At 40.5% G+C, this 22,549-nt stretch overlaps 1 protein-coding gene across 1 annotated transcript in view; it reads left to right on the top strand.

The window, feature by feature from the left end:
• Positions 1-22,549, top strand: part of LOC124775906 — a 111,297-nt gene that overhangs the window by 30,074 nt on the left and 58,674 nt on the right. The window contains exon 3 of the mRNA XM_047250741.1: positions 19,543-19,790. Coding sequence (XP_047106697.1) covers positions 19,543-19,790 — 248 coding nt within the window. The remainder of the gene's footprint in view (positions 1-19,542; positions 19,791-22,549) is intronic.

Consider the following 22,549-nt stretch of genomic DNA (forward strand, 5'->3'; position numbering starts at 1 on the left):
AATGGAAACAGGGAAGAGGCTAGATGGGTAAGGACAATGACTAGCAAAGATTGAGGCCAGGAGGGTTACGGGAACATAGAATATGTTGCAGGGAGAGGTCCCACCTGTGCAAGTCGGAAAAATCGATGTTGGTGGAAGAATCCATATGGCACAGGCTGTGAAGCAGTCATTGAAATGAAGAACTTCAAACTGAGCGATGTGCTCAGCAACAGGTTGGTCCAGCTATTTCTTGGCCACATATTTTCAGTGGCCATTCATGCAGACGGACAGTTTTTTTTTGCTTGCCATGCCCACATAGAATGCAGCACAGTGGTTGCAGCTTAACTTGTAGATCACGTGACTGGTTTCACAGGTAGCCCTGTCTTTGACGGGATAGGTGATGCTTGTGATGAGACTGGATTAGGTGGTGATGGGAGGGTATATGGGACAAAACTTGCATCTAGATCTATTACAGGCATATGAGGATTGAGGCAAGGGGTTGGAAGTAGGCGTTGTGTAGGGATGGACAAGGATAGTGTGTAGGTTCAGTGGGCTGTGGGATACCATTGTGGGAGAGGTGGGAAGGGTAGTTGGCAGGACGTTTCTCATTTCAGGGCACGACAAGAGGTAGTTGAAATTCTGGCGGAGAATGTAATTCAGTTTCTCCAGTACTGGATGGTACTGAGTCATCAGGGGAATGCTTCTTTGTGGACTTTGGGAGATGGTGGGTGACTGGAAAGATAAGGCGTGGGAGATCTGTTTCTGTACAAGGTTGGGAGGGTACTTACGATCTGTGAAGGCCGCAGTGAGACTCTTGGTATATTTTGAGGGGGACTGCTCATCACTACAGATGTGACATCTATGGGTGGCTAGGCCATACAAAAGGGACTTCTTGGTATGGAAAGGATGGCTGCTGTTGAAGTGGAGGTATTGCCAGTGGTTGGAAGGTTTTATACGGTCAGAGGTATTGATGTAGCCATCTTTGAGGTGGAGGTCAACACTGAGGAAAGTGGCTTGTTGGGTTGAGTAGGACAAGGTGTGGAGGAATGTGGATAAGGTGTCCCCACCCTGGATCCAGATCACAAAGATGTCATCATGAATCTGAACCAGGTGAGAGGTTTGGAATTCTGGGTGTTCAGGAAGGATTCTGCTAGATGGTCTGTGAATAGATTGGCTTAGGATGTTGCCATTCGGGTGCCCATAGCCGTACCCCGCAGTTGTGTGTTGGTAGTATCTTCAAAGGAGAAATAATTGTGGGTGTGGATGTAGTTGGTCATGGCGACTAGGAAGGAGGTTGTTGGTTTGGAATCCATCGGGTGTTGGGAAAGGTAGTGTTCAATAGCGATAAGGCCATGGTCATTGGGGATGTTAGTGTAAAGGAAGGTGACATTAATAGTGACGGGCAGGGCACCTTGTAGTAAAGGAACAGGAACTGTGGAGAGTTGGTTGAGGAAACAGTTGGTATCTTTTGTGTAGGAGGGTAGGTTGCAGGTAATAGGCTGAAGGTGTTGGCCTACAAGAGCAGAGATTCCCTCAGTGGGGCCACGGTAACTGGCCATAATGGGATGACCTGGGTGGGTGGTAGGGCTTATGGATTTTAGGAAGCATGTAGAACGTAGGATTGTTGGGAGTGTTGGGGGTGAGGAGAGAGATGGACTCCGGGGAGAGGTTTGGGATGGGCGTAAAGGTTTAAGGAGAGAAGGAGATGCTGCTGTATTTTTGGGAATGGGGCATTGTGGCAAGGTTTGTAGGTCGATGAATCTGACAGCTGGCGGAGACCTTCTGCCTATCCCATACAGCCTCCCACCATCACCACTACTTACTCCAGTCCAGTCACAGAAATCACGTATTCCATCAAAGGCAAGGTTACGTATGAAACGAGTCATGTGATCTACAGGTTAAACTACAAGCACTATGCTACGTTCTGTACTGTCATAAGAATAAACCTGATGAAAATATTACACTATGTATTTTTCTGTGTTTGCTTGAATCTCATTGGATTTCATTTCGCGTGGAGCAGAAACCAAGCCATGTCCTGTATAATCAGGTATGGTCATTGTTGTTGTTTTAACTTTAAATGCGAACATTTTTAGGTTAGGCTTTACCGTGACTGTTACTGACATTAAATGAAACAACAAGTTTACTGTTACCAGTCGCCGTTTTATTTTTATTTTTTCCACGACGCGTTTCGAAGGTTTAAACCTCCATCATCGGGTGGATTTACATTAGTTAGTATTACATATGTGTGTATGTTGTGTTACGGCTTTGGAGGAACTTGTGGCACTGCCTAGTGGAGAAACAAGACACTATTTCAGAATATGGTTTTGGATAACTTTTGACAAAAAATTAAACTGATATCTAATGGTAAACTTTAATAAGTAAACTAGAGTACCTCCAGTGGTCACAGGTTCCTTTTTCTGTCATAACACTTCACATGTATACTGCCACATTTGTAAAAAAATATGGCGTCTGGAATCAGCTGGGTGCAAGGTTCATACAGCAGAAGAGAAGACATAATCGCAAAGTGCAAAGAAAATTCATCGTAACAACATTATTACAGAATAATCGTTTAAACCATTTGCAGGTGTTTGTTTTGAGGTGTCAAATATATGTGTGTGTACTTCAGGTGGTATATAAATCCAATTTTGAAAGGTTAAAACAGCTAAACATTCGTACTTGTTTATACAATCAGGTGAAATGTTAAAATGGCTTAAACTTCATACTTGCTAATAACAATTAGGTAAAATGTTACAGGCTTGAATTACAATGATCATATTGGCAACAGCAGTAAAATCATACATAGATGACACTCTTAGAAGAAAGAGAGAGAGAGAGAAAGAGAAAGAGAGAGAGCTTGTACCCCTTGTCAGCTTAAAACTGTATGTACATCAACTACTGGCACAAATGTATATTTATCTGCATACTTTATAACATTAACCAGTGTATTACCCCAACCTTTAGGCAGCTAATATATGCAACTTGTAATCTTAAGACTCCTTGCCATGTAAATGTTTGCTCTCATATAATCACTCCTTCCTCTCTCTCTCTCTCTCTCTCTTTCTCTTTCTCTTTCTCTTTCTCTCTCTCTCTTTCTTTCTTCTAAGTGTGTCATCTATGTATGATTTTACTGCTGTTGCCAATATGATCATTGTAATTCAAGCCTGTAACATTTTACCTAATTATTATTAGCAAGTATGAAGTTTAAGCCATTTTAACATTTCACCTGATTGCATAAACAAGTATGAATGTTTAGCTGTTTTAACCTTTCAAAATTGGATTTATATACCACCTGAAGTACACACACATATATTTGACACCTCAAAACAAATATCTGCAAATGGTTTAAATGATTATTCTGTAATAATGTTGTTACGATGTATTTTCTTTGCACTTTGCAATTATGTCTTCTCTTCTACTGTATGAACCTTGCACCCAGCTGATTCCAGATGCCATATTTGTTTACAAATGTGGCAGTATACATGTGAAGTGTTACGACAGAAAAAGGAACCTGTGACCACTGGAGGTACTGTAGTTTACTTATTAAAGTTTACCATTAGATATCAGTTTAATTTTTTGTTTAAAGTTATCCAAAACCATATTCTGAAATAGTGTCTTGTTTCTCCACTAGGCAGTGCCACAAGTTCCTCCAAAGCTGTAACACAACATACACACATATGTAATACTAACTAATGTAAATCCACCCGATGATGGAGGTTTAAACCTTCGAAACGCGTCGTGGAAAAAATAAAAATAAAACGGCGACTGGTAACAGTAAACTTGTTGTTTCATTTAATTTATTGTTGTTGTTGTTGTGGTCTTCAGTTCTGAGACTGGTTTGATGCAGCTCTCCATGCTACTCTATCCTGTGCAAGCTTCTTCATCTCCCAGTACCTAATGCAACCTACATCCTTCTGAAATCTGCTTAGTGTATTCACCTGACCAGAAGTCTTGTCCCTCCTGCCACCGAACTTCACTGGTTCCCACTAGGGATATGTTTTATGCTGTGTTACAAGCACATAGACTGAGCTATAATTCGGGGTAACTTTTTTACTGGCACATTTAAATTGGACAGCACTGGCCGGCCACCTGGTCCAGGTAATGAACTGCGCAGTTGCAGTTCAGACATAAAAAGAGATGAGTAGAGAGTGTCATTTAATTGGTAAAGAGAATGAAATAATATTTGGCAAAACTCCAGCACTACCACACACTTCTTAAGTGTCCAAACAGAATGCATAAGATTCTTCATTCTCATCTAACATAGTATTTTAAGAAAGCATCGCTCCTGCGAAACGCAACTCGCCCTTTTTTCACATGATATCTTGCGAACCATGGATGAAGGGTAACAGGTGGATACCATATTCCTTGACTTCCGGAAAGCGTTTGACTCGGTGCCCCACTGCAGACTCCTAACTAAGGTACGAGCATATGGGATTGGTTCCCAAATATGTGAGTGGCTGGAAGACTTCTTAAGTAACAGAACCCAGTACGTTTTCCTTGATGGTGAATGTTCATCGGAGGTGAGGGTGTCATCTGGAGTGCCCCAGGGAAGTGTGGTACGTCCGCTGTTGTTTTCTATCCACATAAATGATCGTTCGGATAGCAATGTGCGGCTGTTTGCTGATGATGCTGTGGTGTACGGGAAGGTGTCGTTGTTGAGTGACTGTAGGAGGATACAAGATGACTTGGACAGGATTTGTAATTGGTGTAAAGAATGGCAGCTAACTCTAAATATAGATAAATGTAAATTAACCCTGCTGTTCTGTTCGGGTCTATATGACCCGAAACGAATATGAACGTTATTTTACATTATGTAAATACCAATATATATTTATGAAACTTTGTGACTTTGTCTGAAAATGGATGAGCAGCATGTGTTTTAAAAGGTTTTAAAAAAGTTTAAGAAGTTTGGGCTTCAACTGTAATAGTTGCATATGTAATGTTCGGGTCATAATGACCCGACACAAATATGTTTAGTGTAACTCGTATTTATTTCTAAAATCTGGAAATGGCGAAAATTATTTTTGTTGTGTTGTGTGGGAATAGTGACTGCATCATTCCAACTTACTCTCAACAATCACCTAAAGCTCCATGCGTTCACAACAATGGGCTTGTTTGTTGCTTTCCCCAGGAAATAATAATTGGCAGTTCTCAATAATTGGAATGCTTTGTTTCTGCCCAGTTTGACTTGTGACACCATGGCGATGAGACCATTGAATGATCGTGAGTTGGAAGAAATAGTAAATGCCTCACCAGATGAAGGATCACTTTCTGAGTTTGAAGATCACATCAGCAATGCATCTGAAAGCGAGTGTTCCGATGACAGTTACGACAGTCCACAGCCCATACAAAATAGTGTAGAGACTTTTCTTTCTAAAAATGGGAATATAGAATGGCAGTTGCATCCACCAGCACAACATGGTCGCCTACCAGCTTCGAACATCATCAAGAGTACCCCAGGAGTTACCAGGTATGCAGTCAGCAGAATATCTGATGTAAAATGTTCATTTGAAGCAGTATTTCACACAGCGCTTCAAAATGAAATAATAGAGATGACAAATATTGAAGGGCAGCGAGTTTATGGTGAACAGTGGACAGATATTGATGGTTCTGTTTTCCATGCATACTTAGGACTCTTACTCCTAGCGGGTGTATATCGATCTCATGGGGAGTCTACAAAAAGTTTGTGGGATAAAGATACTGGGCGAAACATATTTCGAGCAACCATGTCTCATGAAACATTCTGTAAGATATCACGTGTCCTGCGATTTGACAAGAAATCTACTAGAGAGGAAAGACGACGTACTGACAAACTTGCCGCAATTCGTAGTATTTGGGAGAAGTGGGTAGAGGTCCTTCCTAAACTGTATAATCCAGGAGAAAATGTTACTGTTGACGAGCAGTTAGTAGCATTTAGAGGTCGCTGTCCATTCAAGCAGTATATCCCAAGTAAACCGGCAAAATATGGGATCAAAATATGGACCATGTGTGACAGCAAAACTTCATACGTACTGAAAGCCCAAATTTATACAGGAAAGGTGAGTGGAGCGGCACCAGAAAGAAATCAGGGAATGAGGGTGGTATCTGATCTCACTTCTGAGTTACGTGGTCAGAATATCACGTGTGACAACTTTTTTACGTCGTACAATTTGGGGCAGCTGCTTCTGAAAAGGAAATTGACTATGTTGGGAACTATACGGAAAAATAAGCCGGAGCTTCCACACAAAATGACCAACAAGGAGGTACACAGCTCTTCATTTTACTTCACAAATGACACTACTGTGGTTAATTATATTCCTAAGAGACACAAGAATGTTGTACTTATGAGCACTCTCCACCATGATGCGGAAATCAGTGACAGGGCTGATAAGAAGCCAAAAATGATTTTGGACTATAATTCAACCAAAGGTGCTGTAGACACGCTTGATCAGTTATTAGGTACATATACATGCAAACGAAAAAGTAATAGGTGGCCAATGATAGTTTTCTACAATATTCTTGATGTTTCTGCTTATAATGCATACGTTTTGTGGATTTCGGTTGACCCTAATTGGAATGCAAGCAAATTGACTAGAAGGAGAATATTCTTGGAGGAACTTGGAAAGTCACTGATAAAAGAACATATTGCATCAAGAACGCATTTCCCAAGAACAGAAGATTCTTTGAGAATGGTCACAAGCATCCAAAACCCGAATGATGTGGGTGGTGTGTCAGAATCGGTAACAACAAGAAAATCTACAAAACGTGCACGCTGTAAGTTCTGTCCATCAAGTAATGACAATAAAACAAACATGGTGTGTGGAAAATGTAGTAAACATATTTGCAAGAAACATGTAACCTACTTGTGTCCACAGTGCAAGCAGTAAGAAAAGAACTGTAGTATTTTATAAGATGATTGTATTGAAAATTCTGTTGTTTCAAATTTATGTGAATACTTGTGCCTAAACTACAATCAGTAAGAAGAGAGGATTCTAAAGTTGTAGTGCTTTCTATGTTGGAATGTAATAAAAAAACTGTAGTGTGTTCTGTACTGTAGTGTGCTCTAAGATGAATATCTGTAATGACAACTGTCTGTTGTTAGAAAATGTCAATACTTACGTCTAAACTGTCAACAATAAGAATAGAAGTATGGAAAAACTGTAGTGCTTTCTAAGTTGAATGCCTGTAATGGAAACTGTCTGTTGTTTCAAATTTATGTGCATATTTAAATGAAAAATATCCCTCAATAAAGTTGTATGCATTGTTATTATTATTATTATTACCATTATTATTATTATTATTATTATTATTATTATTACTAACAAGGTACTGGAATAGAACAACAATGTCGATAGCTAAAACTGTACCAAAATTTATGTTTCTAAAGCATTTTGATATGTCGGGTCATATTGACCCGAACAGTATATATGTCAAGTAAAAGTGAACAGAACAGCAGGGTTAATGCAAATGAATAGGAAAAAGAATCCCGTAATGGCAGTTGTGGGGAAGGCGGATAGTCGTCTTCGGTTCATTGGTAGAATTTTGGGAAGATGTGGTTCATCTGTAAAGGAGACCGCTTATAAAACACTAATACGACCTATTCTTGAGTACTGCTCGAGCGTTTGGGATCCCTATCAGGTCGGATTGAGGGAGGACATAGAAGCAATTCAGAGGCGGGCTGCTAGATTTGTTACTGGTAGGTTTGATCATCACGCGAGTGTTAGGCTGACTGCAGTACAATTTTACTGCCGCCAACTTATATTTTGCGGAAAGACCACAAAGATAAGAGAAGAGAGATTAGGGCTCGTACAGAGGTATATAGGCAGTCATTTTTCCCTCGTTCTGTTTGGTAGTGGAACAGGGAGAAAAGATGCTAGTTGTGGTATGAGGTACCCTCCGCCACGCACCGTATGGTGGATTGCGGAGTATGTATGTAGATGTAGATGTAGATGAATGGGGCCAACAATGACTGAAGAGAATCGTTCAGTGTGACAGAAGTGCATCCCTTCCGCAAATTGCTGCAGATTTCAATGCTGGGCCATCAACAAGTGTCAGTGTGTGAACCATTCAATGGAACATCATCAATATGGGCTTTCGGAGCCCTAGGCCTGCTCGTGTTCCCTTGATGACTGCACTACACAAAGCTTTATGCCTTGCCTTGGCCTGTGAACACTGACATTGGACTGTTGATGACTGGAAACGTGTTACCTGGTCGGATGAGTCTCATTTCAAATTGTATCAAGCTGATGGACATGTATGGGTATGGAGACAACCTCATGAATCCATGGTCCTTGCATGTCAGCACGGGACTGTTCAAGCTCGTGGAGGCTGTCTGTAATGGTGTGGAACATATGCAGTTGGAGTGTTATGGGACCCCTGATACATATGGATACGACTTTGAAAGTTGATGTGTACATAAGCATCATGTCTGATCGCCTGCATCCATTCGGGTCCATTGTGCATTCCGACAGCCTTGGGCGATTCCACCCAAAAAATGCAACAACCCACACATCCAGAATTGCTACAGAGTGACTCCGGAAACATTATTCTGAGTTTAAACACTTAAGCTAGCCATCAAATTCCCCAGACATGAACATTATTGAGCATATCTGGGATGCCTTGCAAGGTACTCTTCAGAAGAGATCTCCACCACCTCATACTCTTACGGATTTTTGGACAGCCCTGCAGGATTTGTGATGTCAATTTCGTCCAGCACTGCTACAGACCTTAGTCGAACCCATGCCACATCACATTGCGGCAGTTCTGCATGCTTGTGGGGGCCCTTCACGATATTGGGCAGGTGTACCAGTTCCTTGTACTTCTTACATTCCACAAAACTAGAAAATTTCCCATGTACAAGCAATTAATCCCCTTATAACATATAGTCTGCCTACTAAGACACATATATTCTCTAAACTAAAAACTCCTTCCGAACAGGCCTTGGAAGGCCCAATGGTACCGACTGGCTGCCGTGTCATCCTCAGCCCACAAGCGTCACTGGATGCAAATATGGAGGGGCATTTGGTCAGCATACCACTCTCCCGTCAGTTTGCGAGACCGGAGCTGCTACTTCTCAATCAAGTAGCTCCTCAGTTTGCCTCACAAGGGTTGAGTGCATTGCCAACAGTGCTCGGCAGACTGGATGGTCACCCACCCAAGAGCTACCCCAGCCCGACAGCGCTTACTTCAGTGATCTGAAGGGAATCGCTCTTACCACTGTGGCAAGGTCATTGGCATATATTCTGTACAATGGATAAAATAAAACTTAGTAATTCTTTATTATTGAGGTAGGTTTGACCCCAGATGATTCCCTGGGATGTGCTCTGCAACATATACTTATGGAAGTATAATTGAATTCGTTATTGCCCTGTTCTCAGTTCAGGGGTTTTAAATGCTGAATGGTATTTGCATACTTTTATCGCTAGTGATTCACTTTATGCCACGATTGGGTAACAGAGATCAGATGCCTGCCTCTTCTTTTTTACCTAACTTTTTCAAAGTTACAGACTGTCAGTTAGTCCAACTTCGTGTTTCCATCTGTTCATTCAAGAGCTTGGAGTAAACAAAAAAAATGTAACGGTGGTGTACTACCCTTATAAACAGTGTTAATTACAACACTTATTGCAGAAAGATACTTATCATTCGTTACAGAGATAGTGCCCCCTTCACTCTTCTTTTGGTGTTGGTCATCCTTTTGGTCCATGCCCACTTTTCTCTTACACAAATATAGTGTATATTATCTCGTACCATATGAAGCATCTATCTACCTTGCATTGTCACCTAGACCCTACTCCTTTTGGTATCTAAGACCCACTTCTACATCTTGAATTTGAACATCCACTAAGGCTGCTCAGGAGCAGACCTCCAAGTGTTAAGAAACTGGAATCTCGGATATTCATACAACTTCTTCATTTGAGTGTAGCTTGGATGATACCAGGTCGTTAGCTATGGTGCGTGCTTCTATTGGCCTGTGTAACCCTTCTCTATTTTATGTGATGTCAGTAACACTTCTTTTTTTTTGTGAACACATGAATAACAGCCAAGTATTATTTGTTTCTTAATTGAACTGTGCATCTGGGGTACAGTGGCAGGATTATATTTTGCATTGTTAATGTCTAAACTTAAATATCATGTACTTTCTAAATTAAACTTATTCATAGATTTGGTTGACACTGTTTGTGTAGTTAACTCATTAATTTTATGTTGTTGTTGTTGTTGTTGTGGTCTTCAGTCCTGAGACTGGTTTGATGCAGCTCTCCATGCTACTCTATCCTGTGCAAGCTTTTTCATCTCCCAGTACCTACTGCAACCTACATCCTTCTGAATCTGCTTAGTGTATTCATCTCTTGGTCTCCCTCTACGATTTTTACCCTCTACGCTGCCCTCCAATACTAAATTGGTGATCCCTTCATGCCTCAGAACATGTCCTACCAACCGATCCCTTCTTCTGGTCAAGTTGTGCCACAAACTTCTCTTCTCCCCAATCCTATCCAATACTTCCTCATTAGTTATGTGATCTACCCATCTAATCTTCAGCATTCTTCTGTAGCACCACATTTCGAAATCTTCTATTCTCTTCTTGTCCAAACTATTTATCGTCCATGTTTCACTTCCATACATGGCTACACTCCATACGAATACTTTCAGAAATGACTTCCTGACACTTAAATCTATACTCGATGTTAACAAATTTCTCTTCTTCAGAAACGCTTTCCTTGCCATTGTCAGCCTACATTTTATATCCTCTCTACTTCGACCATCATCAGTTATTTTGCTCCCCAAATAGCAAAACTCCTTTACTACTTTAAGTGCCTCATTTCCTAATCTAATTCCCTCAGCATCACCCGACTTAATTAGACTACATTCCATTATCCTTGTTTTGCTTTTGTTGATGTTCATCTTATATCCTCCTTTCAAGACACTGTCCATTCCATTCAACTGCTCTTCCAAGTCCTTTGCTGTCTCTGACAGAATTACAATGTCATCGGCGAACCTCAAAGTTTTTATTTCTTCTCCATGAATTTTAATACCTACTCTGAATTTTTCTTTTGTTTCCTTTACTGCTTGCTCAATATACAGATTGAACAACATCGGGGAGAGGCTACGACCCTGTCTTACTCCCTTCCCAACCACTGCTTCCCTTTCATGTCCCTCGACTCTTATAACTGCCATCTGGTTTCTGTACAAATTGTAAATAGCCTTTCGCTCCCTGTATTTTACCCCTGCCACCTTTAGAATTTGAAAGAGAGTATTCCAGTCAACATTGTCAAAAGCTTTCTCTAAGTCTACAAATGCTAGAAACGTAGGTTTGCCTTTCCTTAATCTTTCTCTCCTGATAACGACATCCTCTTGAGTAGTCCCCACCCGGAGATCCGAATGGGGGACTATTTTACCTCCGGAATATTTTACCCAAGAGGACGCCATCATCATGTAATCATACAGTAAAGCTGCATGCCCTCGGGAAAAATTACGGCTGTAGTTTCCCCTTGCTTTCAGCCGTTCGCAGTACCAGCACAGCAAGGCCGTTTTGGTTATTGTTACAAGGCCAGATCAGTCAATCATCCAGACTGTTGCCCTTGCAACTACTGAAAAGGCTGCTGCCCCTCTTCAGGAACCACACGTTTGTCTGGCCTCTCAACAGATACCCCTCCGTTGTGGTTGCACCTACGGTACGGCTATCTGTATCGCTGAGGCACGCAAGCCTCCCCACCAACGGCAAGGTCCATGGTTCATGGGGGGGAATTTTATGTAATTCATCTTATTCTTACTTTACTTTTTTTGTGATATAAAAGCAGTATCTAATATAATGTAGTGTCTCTAATATGTTGAAGAAACAATACTATTTTATCACCAGTTAAACCATTAGTTTGCTAATGGCCATGCTGCAGTGGCAACACTGGTTCCCGTCAGATCAGCCAAGTTAAGTGCTGTCGGGCTGGGCTAGCACTTGGATGGGTGACCATCCAGTCTCCTGAGCGCTATTGGCAAGTGGGGTGCACTCAGCCCTTGTGTGGCAAACTGAGGAGCTACTTGATTGAGAAGAAGCGACACCAGTCTCGCAAACTGACATACGGCTGGAAGAGCGGTGTGCTGAGCATATGCCCTGCTGTTTTAACAATTTTCCACTTATTAGTAATAAATTGCATATGTAGAGCGTACAGTGTGTGACACAATGTGGGTAATCCTTGTTGAATGTTCCCAAAATTTAGCTAGTGACCTAGAAAATGCCCAAAAAATACTTTGTGTTTTCATCTCCCTCCAGTTTTAACTCTGGAAATTGCTTGGAGAAACTTGTTCCATTTCCTAGTTGCAGTTCCTCAATTAGCTCTCCTGACAGTCTGCTACTCCTCTTTTGTTTTTGAAAGCTTGTCCCAGATTTTCTGGAGTTCCTCACCATGCCTATCCGAGAGTGCTTGCGTACTGTGTTGTATTGACAGTTGAATCGATTTTCTTTTGTGCTTTCTGCTTTTCTAAGTCAGTTAATTGATCTTCCAAAATAGCAAAGGCGGAACTGGGAATAACTGTTAAATTTGATTATTTGGTTTGTTCTATTGCAGTAAACCTCAATTGTGTGTCTGAGATTTGTTGCTGTACTGTTTCAAATTGCTCCATCATAAATTCTTGCATTTTCATTATTTACTTCATGAAACTTCATTGACCTGTCTTACTAGATCAAACTGTTTATGTATCTTGTCATGTAGCTCCCCACTTAACATCCTAATTTCAGTTTGTAACTATGTAATTTTAGCATTTATTTCTTTTTTCTTTGTCAAGATTCTCTATTGTGTGTCTCTGAACTTATTTTCGTCCCAGCAATAGCACTGATTCTAGTAGGCAACGCAGTTCATTTCTTAAGCCAGTAATACAAGAAGTTTAAGTTTTGACATCTACTTTTATTCCTTTAACCATTCAGAGTCATTTTGTACTAATTGCTGGCATGCACTAACAAAATCAGTATCACCAGTTCCTAACTCAGTGCCTACTTTTGCAGCACCACAAAGACTCAGTACATACCTAGGAAAGGAAAATTTTGGTCACTCAAACCTGTTGTGATCCCATTAGCATAAGTACACATGCGAGCCCCCTTTCAAGTACAGCTCACCAAAGATTGGGAACAGCACTTGTCACCCCAAGTTGTCAGTGAAAAGTTGATACGCCAGACGAGGCAGACCACGTCGCCGGCAATTAGTCATTTTGCGACTGCAGCCTGGGTGGAATTTTCTGCCGATGCAACTGTGGTTGACTGCAGGTGTGTTGGCACGGTGCCAAGGAGACGATAGCAGCTTACAGCTAACTCATATATTGTTCTTCCCATTTGTGTACTTATTTGCTCCTTTAATGAAGTCGCTCTTGAGGGATTCAGCAATATCCCTGCAACATATTTATTTTTTGTAGAATTCGTTTATTTGCAGCACAAACAACAGTTTATACACTGTCGGAAATCCAAGTTGTTGCCTCCATTGCTATGGTCAACAGCATCATGTACTGACAAAACTGATCTTCTTTGATCCTTTTTTTGCGTTTTAAATCAAACATATTCTTTTTCTTTCAATTAAATCTTCTTATCCACTGGTGCAAGCCCATCCAAAAGTCCTGTTTCAAAAGGTGCCAGAATGTCATAAAATGAGCCAACCATTGTTCAGGTGTCTTATCGAGGTAAACTATGTACAAGTTTTTGTGGTCACCATTACTTACCTGTAATAACTGTTTGGCTGGACCGTGTTGCTGTATCTTGAGGCAGCAGACTCTTGAAGATGCCAAGTCCTTGCCAGCTGGTAATCCCAAATGCCAATCACTCCAGAATAAATTCTCGTGTTCCTTCTTTATTGTGTGTGTATTTCACCTCCATTACATACATTCCACGTTACAGCATACAATTTAACAAGGTTCATAATACGTATTAGCCTTTGCATTTCCACTCTGTATGGCATCTCTGAATTTCCCTGACAACTGATGTCATGATCATTGTCATGCATGTCAAGGTTCTGTGATTTGCAGCGAAACTCCGGCGTTGTACATTGTTTTCATGGAATAACTGCCGTGACCAGCATGTGTGTCTATGTGTTGGAATCCTTGTGCTCATCGCCCCTACCTTGCAGATATAATTTGCTCACAGTTGCTCTCAAATGACATGTGCAAAAGAAACAGAAAATTTTGTGCATAATATGCAGTCCAAAACAAACACTTCACTTTCTCCAAAGTGATATGTTACGTCTCAAGTCCTGCCAATTGTAGGGAACACTAGTGTCCATTAAACTAGTACTGACATTGACATTCAGCTAATCAGCTTTGCAATCGATAACAACAAGGGAATCCGTAATGTCCGCCTGTGGGCATACTTTTACATGGTAGATGATATTTCCATTCAGAAACTGTTTCTCTAATAGCAAAATTTATGTCGGAATTTACAGAAGTGCATACTGTGATATATGTGTCTTGGAAGAGTGAAAGGAAATCTGAAAAGAGCTGGCGAGTAACTTTCCAGAAAAGTTAAGTGTGAGTTACACAGCTTCAGCAACCTGTAAGTTCAAGTGTGTTTTGAGAATGACAGAATCCTCCATGTAGCTAATAGAGAGAGGGAGATAGTGAAAAAGACGTAAACCTCAGCAGAATAGAGATAGAAGATGTAATTTCTGGAGTAATCATATAGTTATGGAGAGATGAAAAATACCTAACAAAGTATAGGTCAGCTAAAATAGGAGTGATTGAAATTTAGTTTAGAAATTCACCTGGCTGTAATAGATTTCAGAATGGCACAGCAGAGCATGCACAGACCAATCCTGTTAAACTTTCCAGTTCCCACTAAGATAATTCTACCAGCCATTGACAGTATTATGAAAAGGGTACATTTCTACTCACCATGTAGAGAAGATATTGAGTTTCATACAGGAACAACAAAAAGACTATCATTGAATGCTTAGAACATTCTTCAGAGTTAGAACCAGAGGGGGAAACTTAGAGTGTTGAAAGTCAAAACACACCTCACAAAAAGAGGAACATTATCCTGAGTTCTACTCAGTTTAGAGCTAGAAAGAAACTGAGTGAGAATTCCAGAATGCCAACCAAAATGAGTAAAAGCAGGAAGAGTAACTCTATTCCGCATTGCCGAAGCTGATGATGACATTATACTAATAAATGAAAGTAGAGACAGCTTCATGAACGTGATGTTGAAGACAGGACTGTAAAGCAGTGAAGGGAAAATAGAGTACCTGGTCATCAGTAAGAGCGACTATGAAAAACATCCATAGCAGTTAGTGATCTGACGTAAAAACATATTGCTTTAAATAGCTGTGAAAACATAATTAAAGCAAGACTATCAGCAGCTAATAGAGCATATTTTGAATTACCTCATATGCTAAGATATGGATCAGTGGACTGAGTCATTGAAATGACTGTGCTAATTCTCTGTTCAACTAGTATCCTGTATTCAAGTGAAAGATTAACCTTCAGAGAGGCAATTGGATATAAACAGGCAGTTTCTGAATGAAAGTCTCCCAGAGGGGGCGGAGGTCTCTCTGGGGGACCTTGTAACGCTAGTAGAATATGTTGTTGTTGTTGTGGTCTGCAGTCCTGAGACTGGTTTGATGCAGCTCTCCATGTTACTCTATCCTGTGCAAACTTCTTCATCTCCCAGTACTTACTGCAACCTACATCCTTCTGAATCTGCTTAGTGTATTCATCTCTTGGTCTCCCTCTACGATTTTTACCCTCCACGCTGCCCTCCAATGCTAAATTTGTGATTCCTCGATGCCCCAGAACATGTCCTACCAACCGGTCCCTTCTTCTTGTCAAGTTGTGCCGCAAACTCCTCTTCTCCCCAATTCAATTCAGTACCTCCTCATTAGTTATGTGATCTACCCATCTAATCTTCAGCATTCTTCTGTAGCACCACATTTCGAAAGCTACTATTCTCTTCTTGCCCAAACTATTTATCGTCCATGTTTCACTTCCATACATGGCTACACTTCATACAAATGCTTTCAGAAATGACTTCCCGACACTTAAATCTATACTCGATGTTAACAAATTTCACATCTTCAGAAACACTTTCCTTGCCATTGCGTCTACATTTTATGTCCTCTCAACTTCGACCATCTTCAGTTATTTTGCTCCCCAAATAGCAAAACTCCTTTACTACTTTAAGTGTCTCATTTCCTAATCTAATTCCCTCAGCATCACCGGATTTAATTCGACTACATTCCATTATCCTCATTTTACTTTCTGTCCATTCCGTTCAACTGCTCTTCCAAGTCCTTTGGTGTCTCTGACAGAATTACAATGTCATCGGCGAACCTCAAAGTTTTTATTTCTTCTCCATGGATTTTAATACCTACTCTGAATTTTTCTTTTGTTTCCTTTACTGCTTGCTCAATATACAGGTTGAATAACATCGGGGAGAGGCTACAACCCTGTCTTACTCCCTTCCCAACCACTGCTTCCCTTTCATGCCCCTCGACTCTTATAACTGCCATCTGGTTTCCGTACAAATTGTAAATAGCCTTTCGCTCCCTGTATTTTACCCCTGTCACCTTTAGAATTTGAAAGAGAGTATTCCAGTCAGCATTGTCAAAAGCTTTCTCTAAGTCTACAAATGCTAGAAATGTAGGTTTGCTTTTCCTTAATCTATTTTCTAAGATAAGTCGTAGGGTCAGTATTGCCTCATGTGTTCCAACATTTCTACGAAATCCAAACTGATCTTCCCCGAGGTTGGCTTGCACCAGTTTTTCCATTCGTCTGTAAAGAATTGCGTGTTAGTATTTTGCAGCTGTGACTTATTAAACTGATAGTTCGGTAATTTTCACATCTGTCAACATCTGCTTTCTTTGGGATTGGAATTATTATATTCTTCTTGACGTCTGAGGGTATTTAGCCTGCCTCATACATCTTGCTCACCAGATGGTAGAGTTTTGTCAGGACTGGCTCTCCCAAGGCCGTCAGTAGTTCCAATGGAATGTTGTCTACTCCCAGGGCCTTGTTTCGACTCATGTCTTTCAGTGCTCTGTCAGACTCTTCACGCAGTATCGTATCTCTCATTTCATCTTCATCTACATCTACATCCTCTTCCATTTCCTTAATATTGTCCTCAAGTACATCGCCCTTGTACAGACCCTCTATATACTCCTTCCACCTTTCTGCTTTCCCTTCTTTGCTTAGAACTGGGTTCCCATCTGAGCTCTTGATATTCATACAAGTGGTTCTCTTTTCTCCAAAGGTCTCTTTAATTTTCCTGTAGGCAGTATCTATCTTACCCCTAGTGAGATAAGCCTCTACATCCTTACATTTGTCCTCTAGCCATCCCAGCTTAGCCATTTTGCACTTCCTGTGGATCTCATTTTTGAGACGTTTGTATTCCTTTTTGCCCGCTTCATTTACTGCATTTTTATATTTTCTCCTTTCATCAATTAAATTCAATATTTCTTCTGTTACCCAGGGATTTCTACTAGCCCTCGTCTTTTTACCTACTTGATCTTCTGCTGCCTTCACTACTTCATCCCTCAGAGCTACCCATTTTTCTTCTACCGTATTTCTTTCCCCCATTCCTGTCAATTGTTCCCTTATGCTCTCTCTGAAAACCTGTACAACCTCTGGTTCTTTCAGTTTATCCAGGTCCCATCTCCTTAAATTCCCACCTTTTTGCAGTTTCTTCAGTTTTAATCTACGGTTCATAAGCAATAGATTGTGGTCAGAGTCCACATCTGCCCCTGGAAATGTCTTACAATTTGAAAGCTGGTTCCAAATCTCTGTCTTACCATCATATAATCTATCTGATACCTTCTAGTATCTCCAGGATTCTTCCATGTATACAACCTTCTTTTATGATTCTTGAACCAAGTGTTAGCTATGATTAAGTTATGCTCTGTGCAAAATTCTGCCATACGGCTTCCTCTTTCATTCTCACTAATTCCCACTATATCTTACTTCAACGTATCCATTTCCCTTTTTAAATTTTCTAACCTACCTGCCCGATTAAGGGACCTGACATTCCATGCTCTGATCCGTAGAACGCCAGCTTTCTTTTTCCTGATAATGATGTCCTACTGAGTAGTCCCCGCCCGGAGATCCAAATGGAGGATTATTTTACCTCCGGAATATTTTACCCAAGAGGACGCCATCCTCATTTAACCTTATAGTAAAGCTGCATACCCTCGGAAAAATTATGTCTGTAGTTTCCCCTTGCTTTCAGCCGTTTGCAGTACCAGCACAGCAAGGCCATTTTGGTTAGTGTTACAAGGCCAGATCGGTCAGTCATCCAGACTGTTGCTCCTGCAACTACTGAAAAGGCTGCTGCCCCTCTTCAGGAACCACACGTTTGTCTGGCCTCTCAACAGATACCCCTCCGTTGTGGTTGCACTTACGATATGACCATCTGTATCGCTGAGGCACGCAAGCCTCCCCACTAACGGCAAGGTCCTTGGTTCATGGGGGGGGTAGTAGAATATATTAAAAAACAAAGGACTGTTGGATCAGCAGTCAAGTCCCAGCATTGTAAATAAAGTGAAATAGTGTTGATATAGTTAGGCTGGGTGCATATTGAGGATGCCAGAAAACAAATTTGTACTATTGACTTTCAGAGGAGCTGTGGGTGGGAACAGGAGACACGGAGGCCTCAGACGATGTGGAAAGACTAAATTGATGAAGGTGCTGAAGAAATGGTTCTTGCAAAGAAATCCAGCATATGATAGCTAGTCTGAAGCAACTAGTAAGAAGAATAAGAAAGAAGGGTTGGACACAAATTTTAAAAACAAGCTTAATTGAATTTGTGAGATTTGATAAGATTTGAAGTCGTCACATATTATGGAGCAGTGTAAGGAAAGTGAAAAACAAGTATCTCATGTTCTTCCCTTTGTCGTTGTTGTTCCTAACCCCCTCCCCTCGCCCCCACATCTTCTCTCTCTCTCTCTCTCTCTCTCTCTCTCTCTCTCTTTCTGTGTGTCTGTCTGTCTCTGTCTCTCTCTTGGCCCTTCCTCCTGCTTTTCTTGCTGCCCAGTTTTTCCCTCTTACTATATTCATCAGTCTCTCACATCCTTCCTGCCCCACTCCACATTCTGCCTCTTTACCCCCCCCCCCCCCCCCCTGCCCCTACCGTCATGCTCTGTTCATCACTTCTGATTTTCCCATGTACATTTTTCCTCATCCTCCCCTCTTTTTCTCTCATACCATATTTATCAGCTCCCATCACAACCCTCCACCCCCCCCCCCCTTCCCCACCACCCGTATTACCAAACGCCTCTATTGCACTCTTCTCCAATAATTGCCCTTCTCTCTCACCTGCAATCTCAAACTGTAATAATATCAACATAAGACTTGATGCACATTTCAATTCATACAGTTTTATTTACTACATACAGTATCTGAATATATATTTCCAGAACTAATTTTGAGGCATATTTGTGGTTCCAATAGTCAGTTCACTCTGAAATCACATGCTGTGAATGTTGGGTATTCTTACTATTTGATGAATAATTATCATTGAAATATGTTTATTTAATTTTTCATATCATGATGATGTGAATAGAACAATTTACTGCTTCGAAGTTTATTATTCAAATTATACTACTTTGATTTTGGTATATAATGTTGTTACAGGATTCAACACTGAATAAAGAGCCAATGGTACACATAAGTTCACCAACACTGAATGCGTTCACCATGGACCAGTGGTTTGTTGCTCGCAACATGATAGAGGCCGATGATGATGATGTTCAAATAGTGGATGTATTTTGCCGACCTCGTCAATCTAATGATAGGACTGCCAGTTCAGACCAACCTGAGGAAAGGCAACTAGACGCAAATGGTTCAAGACCTACCAGCAAAATTAATGATGGCAAAGCTGGGTATGAAATTATATCCAGTTTATCTCTATTTGAGGTTGTTAGTATTAAGCGAGGGTATTATCTTAAAAATAGCATTCTTGCATTGATTTCCAAAGATGAGTACATATATCAGATTGCAGCTGATTCTTTTAACAGTAATTGCCCTAGTGTAAAAGGTAAAAATATATTCATAAGTTATTTTGCGCACCAAGTGTTGGCATCTTTCCCCGAAGGAAATTCAAGTAGGTTATTTCTAATTATCTAGTACTTCTCACACTGACAGTAGAGTAAACTTTACAATACAATACAAAAGAACAGAAGCTGTTACCAAGTTATAGGAACCTAATCAACTCTAGGATAGTTGTCCTGATTTTAGAGTTACCATTATATTCTGTAAATGATAATGTTCACAAATTCATTAATGTATTTGTGAACATTCATAAGTGATACAATTTCATGACATGATTAAATGCCTTTCTGCTAAGAAAGTGGTTTAGTTGCCACTCCTCAAAAGACTGGAGATCCTTCACAACAGTTAATAGAATGTTTATTGAAATCAAATGCTGTAGATGTCAGTCAAGCTGAAATTTTATTCACATAACTAGTTTCTATTAAAATACAAATCATTCTCGTGTGCATTAAGCACAGCCACACAGCAGAAAGTATGAAATAGAATTAAATGCCTTAGTTTGAGCAGAAGTAAAAATCATTTTAGTATGTGACTACTGTTCTTTGCATACCATTGAATACACTTCAGAATGATTCATAACTCTGTCAAAACTGGTTTTGTGAATGAAATTGTCACTTAATTAACAACTGGCACCTTTGATTTTAATAATTATGATTTAAGTAAAATCTATTATCCATACAAAAAACTTGCTTACAACTTATCAGCTGGGAAAGGTGTGGGTACAGCAACTTGCAAGGTTCTACTTGATTCTGTTGGCTTGATGACCATTGCCTATGACTCTAAGACATAGCCTATTTACAACCACCCTGTAATAACTCCCACACAAGTAGATTCACACAACTCCTCATAAGAGAAATGTCTCTAAAAGCAGTTTCAGTTGTAATGTCTTTCCCTTCTGTTTTAAGAGATTTAATTAACATTAGAGTGAACTCATTTTATTGTCATTAATATTTAAATATTCTCGACATACTGTTGATTAAAAAAGGGACCAATACATTTCAGAAATAATAGTTGCAGTTTTATGTTTTGCCTACTGACTACCTCTTTTGGTACACAGACCCTCTTCAGGCCATCCCCCGGGATACATCATCACACTTTTTGACGAAAATAGGACGGATCCTCAGTAAACACAAAGTGAAAGTGATTTTTCATCCTCCACTAAAGACTGCAGCTCTCTTGGGTTCCGTTAAAGATGATTTGGTGCTTTGGAAGCGTGGGGTTTATAAGATCCCCTGTGAGTGCAGCCGTTCATACTTCGAACAGACAACACGTACAGTCCAGGAGAGATGCACAGAGCACCGCAGGTACACCCGTCTCTTACAACCTAATAAAACTGTGGTGGCAAAACACTATTGACACTGGGCACTCTATGGTGTGTGATAATGTCAAAATTTTAGCCTTGACTTCATCTTTATGGGATTCTGTAGTGAAAGAAGCAATTGAAATTCGGTTGGCAACAAATTTAATTAATAGAGATAGTGGCTTCAGCTTGGACAAATCATGGAATCTGGCAATTTTTGTAATTAAATCACAAAGACATCATGACGGTACAGCTCTTCGTGACACATCGATATCGCTGTGTGGATCGACTGCGCAGCCATAGATTTAATTTCCATGCATATGTTACACCTCTTTGCTGCCTATCTACATCTCTGGCACCTTGTGTATCTTTGCCCAGATACGCAGTGGTTCGGTCCTCGGGTTTAAAAGGACGGAGCAAGTGCTGGAGCGCTAGTCACCTCGGCTCACTCTGAAGATGGCTGGGCGGTATTCAGCCTAAATATTAGAAGAAGCAGCTTAATTTATACAGCTGCATGCCCAAAATTTTATGGAACACTTAGAACAATTTCACGTGATCCTCTGTCCCTACCATCCATCATAATCACGACTCTCCTAGTCGAACTGGTATGTTAAAATCTCCACTTAAAAATGTAATGTGACCAGGAAATGTACATGAAATATTCTTGATGTTTCCCATCAACTGTTTCACCACTACTGCTGGTGAGGCAAGAGTCTATAAAAGTATGCAATGACCATGTTTGATCCGTCTTTAACACTTGTTTTCACCCAAGTTATTTCACATTTGGAATCTGTACTAATCTCGCTAAATATTATCATATTTTTTTGTGGTTATAAACATGCTTCTGCCACCAGCCTTCAGCCTATTCCAGTTGGGATTTAGAATTTCGTTGCTGCTGAATTCTGGTTTCAGCTAGCTTTCTGTCCCTAGTACTCTGTGGGCATTGTTACTGTTTATAAGCGAGATTAGTTCGAGGACCTCTCCATTGGTGCTCCTGCTGTTAAGTAATACTGTGTTAACATTTTCTTTTTCCAGTCTGCTGTGATGAATGCTACTCTTTCTGGATTGAGAAGACATCTCATCAAGGCTGTCAGGGATTTCTCTATCCTAAAAAAAAAACACATTTGCTCACCACCTACACTCTACTACCCTCATAGCTACTTCCTGCATGCAGTGTATGTGTGACCTATGAAAGAGAACCTGACAGTTTTGTACCTGATAGTGGAGGTAAAGAAATTTGCATCTGATGTAATTGCAGAATCGCCTTAGTCTCTGGTTTAGACTTTCCAC

Source organism: Schistocerca piceifrons, chromosome 2, assembly GCF_021461385.2.
Source record: "Schistocerca piceifrons isolate TAMUIC-IGC-003096 chromosome 2, iqSchPice1.1, whole genome shotgun sequence".
In the NCBI taxonomy this organism is placed as follows: Eukaryota; Metazoa; Arthropoda; class Insecta; order Orthoptera; family Acrididae; genus Schistocerca; species Schistocerca piceifrons.